At 40.6% G+C, this 16,486-nt stretch overlaps 1 protein-coding gene and 1 non-coding gene across 2 annotated transcripts; both read right to left on the bottom strand.

Moving 5' to 3' along the window:
* Nucleotides 1-8,623: 8,623 nt before the first annotated feature.
* On the bottom strand, nt 8,624-15,047 carry LOC132996162 (eukaryotic initiation factor 4A-I). The gene is made up of 11 exons (XM_061066484.1): nt 14,981-15,047; nt 13,612-13,654; nt 13,325-13,457; nt 12,804-12,943; nt 12,229-12,397; nt 11,754-11,863; nt 11,490-11,633; nt 11,232-11,369; nt 10,481-10,570; nt 9,881-9,960; nt 8,624-9,399 (listed from the first exon to the last, which is right to left on the bottom strand). The coding sequence occupies exons 1-11, from the start codon at nt 15,001-15,003 to the stop codon at nt 9,255-9,257; spliced, it is 1,215 nt and encodes a 404-aa protein (XP_060922467.1). The 5' UTR covers nt 15,004-15,047; the 3' UTR covers nt 8,624-9,254.
* On the bottom strand, nt 11,965-12,100 carry LOC132996404 (small nucleolar RNA SNORD10). Its single transcript, XR_009677116.1, has one exon. It is a non-coding gene; the product is annotated as a small nucleolar RNA SNORD10 (small nucleolar RNA).
* Nucleotides 15,048-16,486: the final 1,439 nt, after the last annotated feature.

Here is a 16,486-nt window from a genome sequence, read left to right on the forward strand (position 1 = left end):
GTGTGTGTGTGTGTGTGTGTGTGTGTGTGTGTGTGTGTGTGTGTGTGTGTGTGTGTGTGTGTGTGTGTGTGTGTGTGTGTGCCTGTGTGTGTGCCTGTGTGTGTGCCTGTGTGCGTGTGTGTGTGCGTGTGTACGCACGAGCGTGGAAGACATCTTACCAGTTTGTACACATGCTGCAGGTGTGTGTTGTGATTGTGACCATGTGCTTGACTAATTGGGAATTGTGAGACTCCACTCTCCCACTTCCATCTCCATAACAACCTTGTGTGGAATCCCTTCAAACCTTACCCTTTCCCTCCTCCCCTCTCGGCTCCCCTTTACTCTTTCACAACAACTCACACTCTGAGCGGTTCTTCATCTGCCTTTCCTCTGTGATTTCAAATTAAATGCAATATTATTGAGTTTTTCAGCTCCCTCCGTTCCCCTTACACACTCTTATTTTCACTTGTGTGCACATTGCATCTGTTATTCCCTCCCCTTCCTCCCTCTCTACATTGGGTTTCCAATCCCATTTAGTGGGACAATTAAAACAACTCAATGCATTTTTTTGTGCGTGAATTCATCACATCCATGATTTGATAACAATTAAGAAAATTGCCTTATTTGTGACAAATTTATATCCTTAACATTAATCTTGTTAGAATCCTATGTCATGCAATTCCAAAGGGGGGGGGTTTGATTTTGTTAGAACAGGATGTAAAGTTTTTGGAAACCAAGTTTTTATCCTGGTCGAAATGTGAATATAAAATTAATACCATTTACACCATTCATCCTGTTGGCGTGTTCATTTATCCCAAATATGAGAGAGAGTCGGTCTGGTCTAATTCGAGTATTTATTTAGAACCAATGAAAGCATAACAGGCATAGCTATGGGCATTCATACACAGCCTTGGCTAAATCAGTTAGCACGGGGTAGTCAATAATCGTGCCGAACAGAAGGCGTTTGTGATAATTTTAACAGTAGGTATAATGTGATAGGTTAAAATAATGGAGGGGTGTCACAGCAAACAAATTTGGTTCTCCCTTGTTGTTGCACAGGCGTATTCCCAGGCCTCTTGGCACTGGAATCCAGGAAGTGACAAGGAGCCACTCCCAGTCATGTTCCTACTCTGATAGTTTCTGGGCAACTCTCCCTAACATGACAGTTCAATGTTGTGTTTCATCAACTAGCCTTATTAAAGAATATTGTGTTTCTGCTCTCTCGGCTGCACGCTGTTAGTGTAAACATTTGGATCCTCTTAAACCAACACAACTTCACTCTGTCTGTGCCTCAGAACCTGGAGCAGCTGCTCGAAATCTATGTGATGTTGAATGAATCTAAGGGAGTTAGGTTATAATTTATAATATAAGAGTTTAGTATGAGAACAAGTTAAAGTGCGGTGTATAGTATGTCACAGAGTTATCCCACAACAGGCAACGGCTCTTATCAGACCTTTTTATCAAGAGACCAAACAACAATGTGACGCACACACATTTCTAGCTAATTTCAAGATTAAACACTAAGCAGAAAATGAAATTATAATTCCAACAATACCACATTATCAATCATATTTGATTTAGTGGGACAACTAAAACAACTCAATGCATTTTTTTGTGCGTGAATTCATCACATACATGATTTGATAACAATTAAGAAAATTGCCTTATTTGTGACAAATTTATATCCTTATCATTAATCTTGTTAGAATCCTATGTCATGCAATTCCAAAGGGGGGGTTTTGATTTTGTTAGAACAGGATGTAAACAGACGGAAGTTTGGGTGTCCCACATTACCCAATATCCCAGATTACCCTTATTCACCCTACATAATAAGAAATTAAATTAAAGCCAAAATGTCCTGGATACAAATGCTGCCATCTTGCGTCAATGATGTCATTTGGAGCCAGGGTCTATGCAGCATCAATCAGGGTAAGGAGCCATGTCATCTGGATCCCACCAATACACATGATCCACCATTTAATTAAAATCCAATTTAATTTGATCTGTATAGCGCCCAAATCATAATATACAATATCTCAAGCCACTTTACATTAAAGGTCAGACCTCAATTTTTTTTTGTAAAGAAACCCAACAGTTCCCACGATGAGCCCCACTTTGGTGACTGTGGAGAGTAAAGAAACTCCCTCATTAACTGGAAGAATCCTCTAGGAGAGGGGGAGAGAGAGGAGAGAGAGACCAGGAACCCTTTACACTGAAAACAATAACAGTGTCAAGTTGTATTGATTATTAATGATAGCAGCAACAGTTCATACAGTAATTTAGTAAAAATAGGTATTATTGTTACTACTACTACTAATAATAATAATAGTTGTTATCCTGCAGCTCTGGAAAAAGACACATAGTTAGTGACATGTTAATAAATGAATGTGGGGGCAGAGAGACAGAGAGAAGGAGAGAAGTGCTCAGTACATGATGGGAGTTCCCCCAGCAGTCTAGAACTACAATAGCTTAACTATGGGATGGTTCAGGACTCACCTGATCCAGAACTAACCATAGGCTTTATCAAAAAGGAATGTTTTAAGTTTAACCTTAATGTAGAGATGGTTTCTGTCTCCTGAATCCAGAGTGGGAGCTGGTTCCACAGGAGAGGAGCCTGGTAGCTGAAGACCTTACCTCCCGCTCTACTCTTACAGATATTTGGAACCACAAGGGAGCTGTGCTTTGGGAAGTGATCTATTTTGACAATATGGTGTTATGAGCTCTTTGATATATGAAGTGGCTTGAATGTTAAGGGCTTTATATGTGAGGAGCAGGATCTTGAGTTCTATTCAAAGACAAGTCAGTCTTAGCTTTCAATCATGAAGTTTCAGCCCATTGTTGTAGCAACTTGTGCTTGTACATACATCAGTGGGATAGGAACTACCTAAAATGACAAAAAACATCTTTGAGAAAAATGTATGTTTGTTTGCTCCTTGAGATCACATTTTACTGGAGAGGGAGAGGATGGATTTGAGCCTGGCATAATCCACTGCTCAAGCAGACAAAAGTTGAGTTGTCTCGTTCAGTTCAGTTCAAATATTCAAAGTAACTGAGCATGTAATTTATACATTTTTCTTCGTAAGCTAACCAATAAAGGGCCCTTATAACGTCTTTTAGACATTCCTGAAGTTTAGGTAATTAGAGATTCATCAGGCTCCATTGATAAGTACAGCTGGGTGTGATATTGCCTATGAAAAGAGCCAAAATGAACAATGTAGGCATACTACTTGATCACTATCACCAAATTATTTAAAAAGTATTTGTATAGGAACAATTCTGTCCCAAGCTTTTTGATCCATATTCTTATTAGATCTCGGTGAAAATCTATCTATACGTACAATTTTGTACACGTACATACACACAGACCCTGTAACATGTGTTTCTTGTGATCCATGGACAGTTCTGAGTGCGTACGTCACACCTGGCGTTAAAATGTGGCCCCATAAGAGTCTCGTGATTAGATCTCAGATAAGATCTCACTTCCCCACCATATATATCAATAAAAACATACATAATTTATTTTCACATGATGCACTGCATGGCGGGAAGCAGCAAGCGGAAGCAGAGGAAATCAAAATAACAGAGACAACTTATCAAGGTAGGGCAAATTCCTTCTGTTGTTGCTGTTGCCTGTTGCTAAAGTTTAAATGACACCTCAGGCACTGCAATGTGTATGCATAACCACTTACACAGAGGACGTCAGTAAAGTAGGCGGTCCTTAAATGTGGCCCTGACCACCTCCGAATGTGGTCTGGCGTGATCAGATCACTTTCCAATCTGAGTGCGTTAACACCTGCACTTAGAGCTGTCCACTTGTTAATACCAGGGGCGTATGGGGTCCCACACTAGGGTAGTTGTTCAATTTGAGTTTAGGAAGGTATAGGAGAAACCTTCAGTAAACTCACCTGTGTGTAAAAGTCCCTGCACGCCACTGGTATGTACTGTGGGACAAATACAAAATATGACTTATTTTGCTTATTTTTAGGGTAAAATCACTGAGGTCCAAAATAAATCACACAACATTGGTTGTACTATCACAGAGGAGACAAAAGGCAAATGTTGGTAGTAGTATGTTGGCTGTTTGCCAAGTGTGAGAGAGGTTTGAATCCATCAGTTCTCATCAATCCCTATAAACAGCGTATAAACCCAATGTAGCCATTGTCTGCTGTTTTGTAACTATCTAGCGCTAAACAGCACACCTCCTGACTTAATTTGTTAGCTGTCTCAGCTTTATGAACTGGAACTGATGCTGAATACCTGTCTTTCTTTCTTCTCCCAGTAGCTAAAAACTATTGAATCCATCTTTAACCTAATTATGCCATAATATCTCCTGCTGCTTTAAATGCCAACTCAGTCAGTTTGTCAGGGCATCAAGTCACATGACTTATATTAGGGCTAAAGAAGTCTGACCTTGACATGCCATTATAGTTTTTCATTCACAATACCCACAAAATAAGGAGTTTTCAGATTTTATGAAACCCACTGAGGTAAAATGTGTTTGATGGAAAGGAGGGAAAATCTGAATGAACATAAATTGAGTGGATGGAATAAGAAGAAGTAAGGAGAGCAGTGGAGTGGGGGTGGGGTATAGATTATAGGGTGAGAACGAAGCAGTGAAGACAGGCAAATAAAAACCACAAAATGAAGGAAGAAAGGGAGACTGAGATGGAGAGGGAGTACAAGGGAGGAGGAGGGATGAAAGGATGAAGGGATGGATGATGGAGGGGTGGGGTGTGAGGGTTCTGTGCAGGAGGGTGGTTTTGGGTGACAGGCCTCATTGAATAGACCTCTATTCTCCCCTCTGCTAGCTTCTCTTCTCATGCAAAACAAGCCTGTTCAGCCTCCCAGCCATCCGTCACACAACAGAAAGACCATGGCAGGCCCTTTACGAGGCTCACATTCGCATTATCCCCACCCCCTCTCCACCCCACCATCTCTCAACCCTACTATCCGGCACCCAATGGGGGGTGGAGTGGGTAACAGGAGTATGTATGTGTGTTGGGCAGTTGGGGGATGGTCATGGGGTATCTTCGCCACAGAAAGTGCCTTTGGAAGACAGGCCACCTAGGCTGAGATGGGACAAAAAAGCAGAAAGACATAACATGTTTTGAGGCTGATGGACATCATATTGGGACACCAGGGAGGTTAGGAGAGGTTAACCTGCCTGTGATGTGGCTCTGTGGGTGTGTCTAGGTGTGAGAGAGAGATATGTGTTATTCAGGCATGTTGGTGCAGGGTCCATATTCTTATTTACTGTGCATGCAGGAGTAAATTTTGTTTACATGTGTTACATAAAGAAGATATGGATATAGTGTCACTTACAAAACTGGTGTGGATTTTATATTAAATGAAAAAAATTGACATTTTATGCGTCATTCAGACCTTAACTCTAGATTTTCTGGTGGAATGAGATAAACTCCAAAAATTGTGTCCAGTGACCGTTGGACACTGCTTATTATACACACTGCACCATCTCTGATGTAAAGCCAGTTGGTGGCAGCCCCATCTCAGCTGCAAAGACAAGTGACTGAGGGAAGGATGAATGCAGCCAAATAAGAGAATCTTAAAGGAACATGTTCCAAGGTGCAAGTGACGTGAGACTGAGATGATGGTTCATCTTTCATCAAAGAAAATGAAAATGCAATTCAAAATGTCACTTAATGTGAACTTGATGACTAATTACATTCTTCATCACCACTAACCCTTTAAAAGTACAGAAAATGAATTGAAATGGGATTGACCAATACCCATGAGAATTCCAGTTTTCAACAGTACACCCCCCTGTGATGGAAACGTGACATCAAACTAGTGAATCTGATTGTGGCCAGATTTGGCTTTAGAAATATTGATGTATTATTTTGCAAGTAGACAATTCTCAACTCCCTAGATTCAATATCATGGTTTGGAGTTAGAATGTTGCAAAATAGTTTTTTCTACAATATCATGGACGAGGAGGTCAGGACACAATGTGGTTAGTGACAAAAAGAAACTCTCTGCCTCTTCAAAAAGGACATTTCTTTGAGTGGTTTTCAGTGGCACTGGATTTAAACTGTGACCTGTGTAATTTGTGTCATTACAAACCTTCGTCTCACCATGATTTAAGAGGACATCAGATCGACTTACATTGATTTCTTATCAAACATTCAAATAAAATACGTGAATAAAATTACAACGAAGTAAAGGAAAGTGGATATCTTTATTATAAAGACATATAAACAGGACAATAGAGAATAAAGAATTTAAAATAAAATAATCAAATAAAATTACTATTATTAGTTTTCACGTGTGGCATTACATGGTGGCTATTTCAACAATAAATGCAGTAATTGTATTCAGCCCATGGTCAACATCTGGCAGTGTGTCATGATAAATACTAAAGTCATCAAAGTAAATTACAGAAAATACTAAGTCCTTCACATTTATACGGAAGTTCTGCCTGACTTAAAGTCCATAGTGAAACAAAACAAAACAGAAACGGTTTCACGCATTCAGACTTGTTAAGGCGCTCTGGCCGTCAGTGGGTTCTGGCAGGAAGAAGAGAATAATTTTTGTTGTCTGTTCCGCCAATCATCCATGCGAGCATATAGATTTGTTATTACCGATTGAAGACATTGAGAATGCTCCGGTTTGCCAACTGTTGGTAATGTGCTCTGAATCTTTTAGCATCATTTTCCACCTACCGTGAAGTCACATGTTCTCAGACTGTGATGCTCCCAGTTGACTTATGAAAGAACAACGTCTCCCTCTAGTGGAGGGGAAAAGTTTGGAAATACATTCCCATTTTGCCAATGTAATTTGCTTGAAACGGGTGAAGCAAGGTGCATGTTTCTGTTGAACCTCATGTAAATGGTAAATGGATTTGTATTTATATAGCGCTTTTCTAGTCTGATGAAGACCACTCAAAGCGCTTTACAGTACAGTTTCACATTCACCCATTCACACACACATTCATACAGTGCATCTACTTGCAGCACTTTGTTATTCTATGGCGGGCTATTGAGGGTTCAGCATCTTGCCCAAGGACACTTCGGCATGCAGATGGTTCAGACTGGGGATCGAACCACCGGCCTTCAGGTTGGAGGATGACCACTCTACCCCTCAGCCACAGCCGCCCTGTGGCTGCAGGGCGGCTGTGGAGCCGGCTGTGCAGCTAGATATATTACAAATATATGCTAAGATGTATCAAAACATTCTCTCTATATTATATGCATCCCCTATGGTGTCAAATTTTCTGTACTTTGTCTCTTGAAAAAAAAACATGTAATGAGTCAATAACTAAAAATGTGTGGGTTAGGGTATCATTAATCTATTTAACTGTTTCCAATTCGAGGTTTGTGTTGCAATTCTTGTGATGTCAAGAGGTTATCAGTTGTCACAGCTCATAATTACTTTTAATAAGTGAACTAAACCCAATAAAACCAGATCCTAGTAATATGCTAATGTTACCTGGAAATGTTTTCTATGCTTAAAATTTTCTATTAAGCTCTTGACCAGGAACATTACACTATTACTGCTGGTTCCTGCATTTTGTTCGCCAATAGCCTCACTTCTGCAATTACTGGACAGACATTCAAAGCATGGTTGATTTTATGATATTAAGTATAAAAGTAACAACATTTGGTACAATCAACCTGGATTATTAAAACAAGGCAGGATGGCTCCATGCTGGGGACTTCATTTGCAGCTTCTTCAGAGATCCAGATCCTCAGGCCAGGCTGTTTTTCAATCCTCAACTGTCCAGTGTTTTGTGAGCCAGTCTCAGTGGACTCACTTGTTTTTGGCTGACCGGGAACCTGACACATTCTACACCGATCTGATCCAAATAACACATTGAACCACAACCTGATCAGTAGGTACACTTGCTAGCCTGTCAAAATCAGTAGTTGAACAAACTGTAATGCTCGAGTTTCAGGGCAGCAGGCCTCACGCACAAATACAACCGAGAGCCAGTTACCTTCAAGATTATGAGAAACCATTAATTTGGCTACCAACCTTTTAACACAAGATTTGGCCCAAAGAGCTTTCATGCTATTCAACAATGCAGAGGCCAGTTTACACTGTTAAGGAGAACCTTTATTTTTAAGACCATTAAAATAAATACTATACAGAATCCAATGTAAAAAAAAACTTAATACACGGTTTCTGTCTCAAAAAGGTCAACAACTCCATATATTCATCTTAAAAAATAGCACTGACCATACACCCCCAAAACACAATGCTTCTCCTAAACCAGACACCACACCCCATGATAAGCGTAGAAGAGGGAGGGAGAGAAATCTCCACATACTCAATCATGGGTAGTTTGGTCCTTTCATTTCAGAATCCCAGCCTGCCCCTCGGTTTGGCAAGGTAGGTTACAAAATTTGACCCAACCTCCATCAGTCAAATTCTGTTTCAAAATAAACAAGTTTGTGAATGGAGAAAAAGATGAAAATCCAGCAAGATGGAGGCTATAGTCTTCACAGAACTCACCGTTGTTTTCGCTTCCAAACACTTGTGGCCGCCAGTCTTCAAGTGAATGCTACTGGACATGTGACTTTACAAGTCAAGCAGTATGTACAATAGCAAAAAAATTATAAAAAAAAAAATTACAGTTGTGAAACAGCGTTAAAAGGATCAAAATGGTAAACAACTCATTCATGAATGATTTTACTATACAGGTCTTTTTATTGAATATGCCCTGTGTACTCTAGAACCCCCCAAAACCTGTTCTTAACATGACCACAGATGCATTAAGTACACTGAAGCTTGTTTAAATACTGATTTGGTCAAATAGCTTGTCCCATTTTCTGTATGTGGCAAGTCTAAATCCAATTTCAGTCTAGCCACCAGTCTACAAGTTACTACCAGTGCAGTACCTGGTGATGCAGTCAGGGTACAACCCACAGACACATTTCACAAAAGCTCAAGATTTCACTTCGCAAGTTACCAATTGAGACATCATTCACAGTCAGAGCAAGGATCCTTCAAGAATGCACTTGTTTTGCACTACTGAGAACAGTTCAAAATTTACTAATTTTGCAAAACTTAAATTTAGAAATGTTCAAATTAATGTTATAAGTATTTAGGTGGCGATATAGAGCAACACTATGGAGAGCAGATTAAGTTGGTCAGCATTCATCCTTCCACGATGGCCAAAACTATTTCAAAAGATTAGGAAGAAGAACTGCAATCTTCCTTCCTGTAGAGTGTAGTCATGGTTCAGATCATAAAGTAATGAGGTTAAATTTCTAAAATAAGCAGGGGGGGGCAGCGCAAAGGGCATGTGGACTCTTCTAGATAAGATCAGCCACATTCATGGGCATCTCCTCGACGGTGGTGTTGTAGAAGGTCTCAATGTCCCTTAGGGTTCGCTTGTCATCTTCAGTCACCATGTTGATGGCTACTCCCTTCCTGCCGAAACGACCTCCTCGTCCAATCCTGAACGCAAGAAGTAAAAAGGACTTCATTAAGGAAAGAACATCTGGTAGTTTCAACAGCAAATGCAACTGAACACAAGTCTTGTGGACTCTAGAATGCGGCTTGTTTTATAAATATTGAATCAGTCACATGTCAAAATCAGATTTGGGCACAGTACTTCCCAGAAAAATTAAAAATAAATGTATTTGAAGCTGAAAAGGTTTGCGAGATACACATACACCACATACAGACTGATCAGTTGCAAAGATAGTCCTCCTAAGGTTTGATTACCAACTTGGTAACTGGAAATAATGACAAAATAACCCGTCAAGTCATGACAGGAGCAGATAAAGTCCATTTGGCTTTTTATCCATGACTACAGGCAGCGTTGCATCTTTTATAATCATTTTAAAGTTAGAAGTAGCCGATTACCTTGTTTTAAGAAACAACTTCAAAGAAAGTGCTGCCTATTGGAATTTGATACTGGCACTCATGTTGTTACCTGTGAATGTAGTTTTCCCTGTTGGTTGGCAAGTCATAGTTGATGACTAGGGACACTTGCTGGACATCAATACCTCTGGCCTGAAGTGAAAAGAACGAACATTAGTTACAAAGCCATTCATTCAACAAATCCCAAGTAAAAACCCTTGTTTTAGGTCTTCGTTCACACTATATGGGCTATTTTAGTTTAGTTTAACAGGACAGTGTTCTCTAAAACCAATATATTCAAAATGAGTCCAGCTTAATTTAAAATACAGTTACTATTAAAAGTTAAGCACAGACTAAATAGTGTGATCTGCCAATTAGTAGTGAGTCAGGGATTTGAGCCCAGCCACTGTGGAGGGCAGATGCGTTTCTCTACCATGGAACATTCTGTCCTTCACCAACACTATAGTTGGGAGGAGAGGGATCCTGGACTGCATTCAGCCTTAATCTAAAAAGCAAAATTGCTAGTGTAGGTATTTCTTAAGGTGGACTGTGCTGCCCCCCCCCCACCCAAAGGGACAGTCATGACACAAGCTCAAGATGTCTTCCAAGCATATACTTTTGTGAAAACTTCATGATTTAACCAGAATGGACAGGTCATGTTTCTTATACATACCAGCAGGTCAGTGGTGATAAGGACTCGACTGGAGCCAGAGCGGAACTCCCTCATGATCAAGTCTCTCTCCTTCTGGTCCATGTCACCGTGCTAAGAAACAAGATGGTACAATACAGGTTGAGACTTCAAAAAGGAAAAACTTTAGTAATCTCAAATGTACACAGCGCGTGTCTCCTATGCTTATAATCTCAAATGTGTGTAGTGCACAGCAGAAAATATAAATAAAGACGATGAAAATAAGTATTTTTGACATCATACCAGCAACAGTACAACTTCCACAATATGCAAAATCTGTAGAATGCCAGGCTGTGAAAACAGCAATTAAAAAGGGAAACTTTGATGTTGCATGCTCTTGAGTCCCGCTTAATTTAAAATACAGTTACTATTAAAAGTTAAGCACAGACTAAATAGTGTGATCTGCCAATTAGTAGTGAGTCAGGGATTTGAGCCCAGCCACTGTGGAGGGCAGATGCGTTTCTCTACCATGGAACATTCAGTCCTTCACCAACACAGTGAAGATGGGAGGAGAGGGATCCTGGACTGCATTCAGCCTCAGTCTTAAAAGCGAACATGCTAGTCTAGGCATTACTTAAGGTAGACTGTGCCTGCCACCCCCCCCAAAAAGGTACAGTCATGACACCTCTGTACAACACATACAGGCTAGCAGCAGATCAGCAATGGCCAAGTCAGAAAAAACATTTGCCATTTCAAGTGGTAATATCACCAGGTAATATCATGTACAGGATCTTACCAGAGCAGACACAGTGAAGTCTCTGGCATGCATCTTCTCAGTGAGCCAGTCTACTTTCCTCCTTGTGTTGATGAAGATGACAGCTTGTGTGATGGTCAGGGTTTCGTACAAGTCACAAAGCGTGTCCAGCTTCCACTCCTAAGGAACAACATCACATCCCAAAGTTCAGAAAGCTATTTTCTTTACACAGCAGATCCTCAAAGTGTATGTATATTATGTATATTGCAGAGCTTGCATACAGGAAAGAAGTTTCTTCACCTCTTTCTCCACATTGATGTAGAACTGGCGGATACCCTCAAGGGTCAGCTCCTCTTTCTTCACCAAGATTCGGACAGGCTCACGCATGAATTTCTTTGTGACCTCCAAAACATCAGTTGGCATGGTGGCCGACAGAAGGACAACCTGCAAAACAAAACCGACAGGTTGCTGATTGAATCCAGATTTGGCTCAACTCAAGGTAGAGAGAGGGTTAGTGATTTTTTTACCTGCCTCTTAAGAGAGGAAGATGTGTTCTGGTCTTACCTGCGTGTTGCTTGAAAGTTTCTGGAAAATCTCATAGATCTGGTCCTTAAATCCTCGACTAAGCATCTCATCAGCCTCATCCAACACAAACATTTTGATGTTCTTTGAAGCTGCAAAAAAATAAATTCAACATGATTCATTATTCTGCCTGTATACTTCTGGCTATGACTGCAAACAATCATCTGTTAACATGAGCTACTGTGATGTGGCTGTATTCAGAAGTTAAGTGTGATCATGTCTCTGAATCCCTGCTGCCTTGAGGATTAGAGTCTGCAGAACGCCGACAAGACCAACAACACACCAGGAGTAACAGAGTCATATGACACGCATGGATTTCATCACTATACAGCATTTCTGATTCTCTCATGTAGTGTAGCAGTATGCATAGGGGCTGAAAAAAAACATAATCTGAAATGCACTTAACTGGAGTACAGGGTACAGAAACTATTTACCATCGTTTTCATTTAGGACTTACACAGGTTTTTGCGAGTTAACATGTCGAAGACACGGCCAGGGGTTCCCACTACAATGTGAGGGGCTTCAGCCTGCAGCTTCTGGACTTCACTGCGAATGTTGGTCCCTCCGATACAGGCATAGCAATTTGCTCCCATGTAGTCCCCCAGGGCCAGCACCACCTTCTGGATCTAGTTAAAGATGTAAGAAACAGTCTGTTGACGCATATTCTAAACCATGAAGTCAACACAGTTATCGTGGATTTTGTCTAATATAAATGAAATTAACCATTGGGCGTGTTTGCCATAAATAAGAATGATTTCTATCAAAACTGGTATTAGCACAAAGTTAAGTTAAACTCTAGTGAGGATCATGCTTAAAAGTTGCCATATTCAGAGGTGAGTTGTCATGATGTCTCATTTTCTGATGAAGAAAATTATAGAGCATTTGGGGTGATTGGCATTGAGATGTTCACTGTTCACTCAAGTTCTGGTAATATCATAAAGCTTTTAAATATACCAAGCCTAATGATATTAAGTATCCAATCTGAACCCATGGAAAATTTCCTGCAACGAGATTGTTATTGAGAGATGTTACCTGCTGAGCCAGCTCCCTAGTGGGAGCCAGAACCAGAGCCTGAGTGCATTTCTGCTCCACATCAATCTGCTGAAGGATGGATATGGCAAAGGTGGCAGTCTTACCAGTGCCAGACTGTGCCTGAGCAATCACATCATAACCTAATAGGAAGGGCGGATACAAGAAAAGGTTATAAGTATATATCTGCCCAGTTTAACCTTAATTCATTTCTAGGGCTCCCAGCTAAACATAATCAACTACAACCTGACTTAGGGAGGTCAACTTGTTCTGTGCTCATAGATTCTGGTACTCCTTTTGCCTGAACTACTGTATACTTTCTAATCAGGTATCCAATAAATAGGATCAATGACTATTATTAATATAATCAACACAGATGTGACATTACATGAATGAATACTGACCTAATGTACAACAGGCTTTGCACTAACAACTCTAGGTGCAATAAATAAATAAAACCTAAACCAGATCCATAAGTCGAAAGCACAAATTGTGTAATAAATAAAAGAGTACCATCAACTTACACTTGATACAAGGCATAATGGCTCTCTGCTGAATAGCGGAAGGCTTCTCAAAACCGTAGGCGTAGATTCCCCTGAGCAGAGCCTCGCACAGGTGCATATCATCAAAACTGTCCACGATCTCATTCCAGTTGCTCTGTAGAGGTAATGCAAAATTAATTTTGTAGGTTGTATTTATGTGTGCATTTAATACTTTAACCGTTCTTATGACACTTTGGGGCTGAAAAAGCTTTTAAGCTCTTCTTTAGGATATCTTGACATGGATTTACGTTTGGGTATTCATCACTCACCTCAATGATCCCATCTGGTTCCATGCCCTCTGGGCCATTGTCTCTGAGAACGACAAACAAAGAGTCATGTATTAATTCGTTTGAGCTCACTTCTGTATCACATCACACAGTTAACATATCAAAACTGCAAGACAATTATTCCTAGGAATGCTGATACCATGTGATAATTTTGGGAGGAAACCGTGGCCAAAATTTAACTACATTTCCGTTATAATCGAACCCTGCGACAGTTTCCTGCTTATGGTGGCATCAATGAACAATCGGCAAATTCTTGATCATATTCCAAAACACGGCATTAGAACCCACGTGTAGGATTTTCGTTTAAACTCAAACATCGCCATTAACATCGTTCTAGAAAGTGAACGCCTTGCCTGGAAGTCCGCCATTTCTATTACTTCAATTCAAGATGGTGGTTTTTCTCCGGTGAAGGCCGATATCGTTGGAAGTGACTAAAGTCACAAATCGCCACGGAGAAAACAATCGGATATCCTCCAGACCCCATATTTAACACCAAACCATCACGGATGGCGAATTTTAAACTTGGTTTTCACACAAAGGGTGTGCCAATATTTAAGAACTGCTCAACTAGCATTAGCTCCAAACCGCTACATCCATGCCAGCAGGCCCTGCTAGTTCACATGGCTTTTTAATAACCTCGTCGGGTGAAAGATGCCCGGTAACGAGAGCAAACGTCGACACAAACCAGCAGTTTGTTCTCCAACGGTAGAACGTCACCAACCGCAGCATAAGGGGAATGCTTCGACTGGTATTTAGCGGCCTACGCTACCGGCATTGTCGAAGCAGCCGGCTAACACCGCCTCGACCATGTGCGCCGGTCGTACAAGAACAAAAATCTCCGCGTGGGGACCGTGATAATTCCTCCTCGTACACTGGAGATGTACACACCCAATATGGCTTTTCATCGTGCTTAAGAAATGTAATGACGGAGTCATCGAAAAAAAAAAATTGCATTGTTGAGGCCTTGACCAAAGCTTAATCACGTGCTACCCAAGGCGCCGGCTGCCATTTCGTCCATTTTTTAATAACGTTACGTTCGGGACAGATGGCGACCAATCCTGCCTTTGAAACAAACGGTCTAACTATGCCGTAAGAAGCAACACACTTGAATCGAATATATATACCAACATCTATGAATGAACGTCCCGGAGCTGGCTGGTGTGGAATGCAACCGCTTATACTGCGACGTTTGTCCGAGGCCTACACGTTGGTCGAGCACATAACCGCCACAACGAATCCTTTTATATCTACATCACGAAAAGTCTCGATAATACACTGCGACACACAGACACTAACACGTTAAACACACTCGGGAACAGCGCAGCGTAACAGGTAAGTAAACGTCTCTTACCTATGTTCACTTTCAGCCGACATTATTCCAAAGAAAGAAATTGCGGCAGAAATGTCTTATATACCTTGACAACGCACAAAGAAGCTCTCTCATTGCAACACAACGCCGTCATTTAACCGAACTCCCGCCCAGCGAGACATGTGATTGGCCGATTGGGACGTCACATTGGAAGTAGGCGGGTCATAGCGCCTTTATACGTGCAGGATTGATTCACTTGTAGCATAGCACAAGGGCGGAGTTAACATTTTATAACAGAAATGTGCAAGATGGAGCTAAGTCCCTCTCAGCCGGGCGGCCCCGGTACACTGTGTCCAGGCCCCCCGCACCAGTTGAGCCATCAGCACGGACAAAGGGCCGGTCCCCGGGGGGTTACGTTTCTCTACTGGTTTACTGGGAACAATATTTCAATTAACTTTGTAGCAAATCAGAGAATGGAAAATTACAGCAGGCACATATTTCACTTCAAATTATTTAATGATGAGTCAGACTCATAGACTGTGTAACTATGTAGTCATGTCCCATTACCCAGTTGTTTCATAGTGGAATTCATTCAAACCACATTAATGGTCAAATAATGAAGTGCTGATAAACTCCTCTAATAAAACAAGACCGTGTCAGTGCATCGTTTCTAAGCATGTTGGTGAGTACTAAAGAAGGACCTAAGTCATTTCCATCTTTAGTAATGTTTGTTAATGTCGTTTCCAGCATCAAAGTTTAAACTAACTTAACTAACAATATATCTCATCGATATAATGTCCCGCCCTCTGTGTGTCTGTGATATCAGATCTCAAAGCTTGTGTGTAACTTCCCTTTCTTAATTTTTTGGGTTTCATGTCTTTGGTGAACAATAAAGGTTTGAAACTCATGTCCAGATTGGGTGCTTTGGAAGGAAACCCTGTTAACACCCTGTTATCTTCATATCAAACCACACAGTCTAAAGTATGCTGTTAAATGTTCCTCCTCAATGTCCTTACCCTTCAAGCCTGCCAATCTTCTCAAAAAAGCTCTTGAAGCTGCTTTCAAACATCACTTTCCTCCACATTTATATATAACATTGAGCAATCAGTGATGCAAAGAGACATATACAGTATATAATAGAATCAATAGATAATGTTGTAATCTTTCATGTGCTTATTGAGGAAACCTATGGATTGGATCTATGGATGCTAGGTTTACATTTGGTGGGGGAAAACTTTCCGAAGGTCTGTTTCTGACTGCTACACAGGTAAAATACTAACCTCAGGCAAGAGTTATTTTCTCTTTTTTTAATAGGAATACTAAGTAGAGAAAATTTGGATCAGAACGAAAGAAGTTCACATAGATATATTCTATAGTAAAATTTACTATTTTCTCAGTTATTCTATTTATGTTTAGAGTTCTGGGTTATAAAAAGGGTTTGTTATTATAGTGACTGACACCAGTCTTAAAAGTCTTGTTTCTGAATTGTAATCGAATCAAAACCAATGCTGTAAAATGTATCTGTCCTTTTAGCAAATATCACATCCA

Source organism: Limanda limanda, chromosome 22 (genome assembly GCF_963576545.1).
Source record: "Limanda limanda chromosome 22, fLimLim1.1, whole genome shotgun sequence".
NCBI lineage: Eukaryota > Metazoa > Chordata > Actinopteri > Pleuronectiformes > Pleuronectidae > Limanda > Limanda limanda.

What these genes read in the sequence shown, in the direction of transcription:
- LOC132996162 (XM_061066484.1), bottom strand. Translation starts at nt 15,003, where the DNA reads ATGTCGGCTGAAAGTGAACATAG. An exon ending in TCGGCTGAAAGTGAACATAG is followed by an intron (nt 13,655 to 14,980) that starts GTAAGAGACGTT and finishes TGTCGTTCTCAG; the next exon opens with AGACAATGGCCCAGAGGGCA. An exon ending in ACATCAATGTGGAGAAAGAG is followed by an intron (nt 11,370 to 11,489) that starts GTGAAGAAACTT and finishes GTTGTTCCTTAG; the next exon opens with GAGTGGAAGCTGGACACGCT.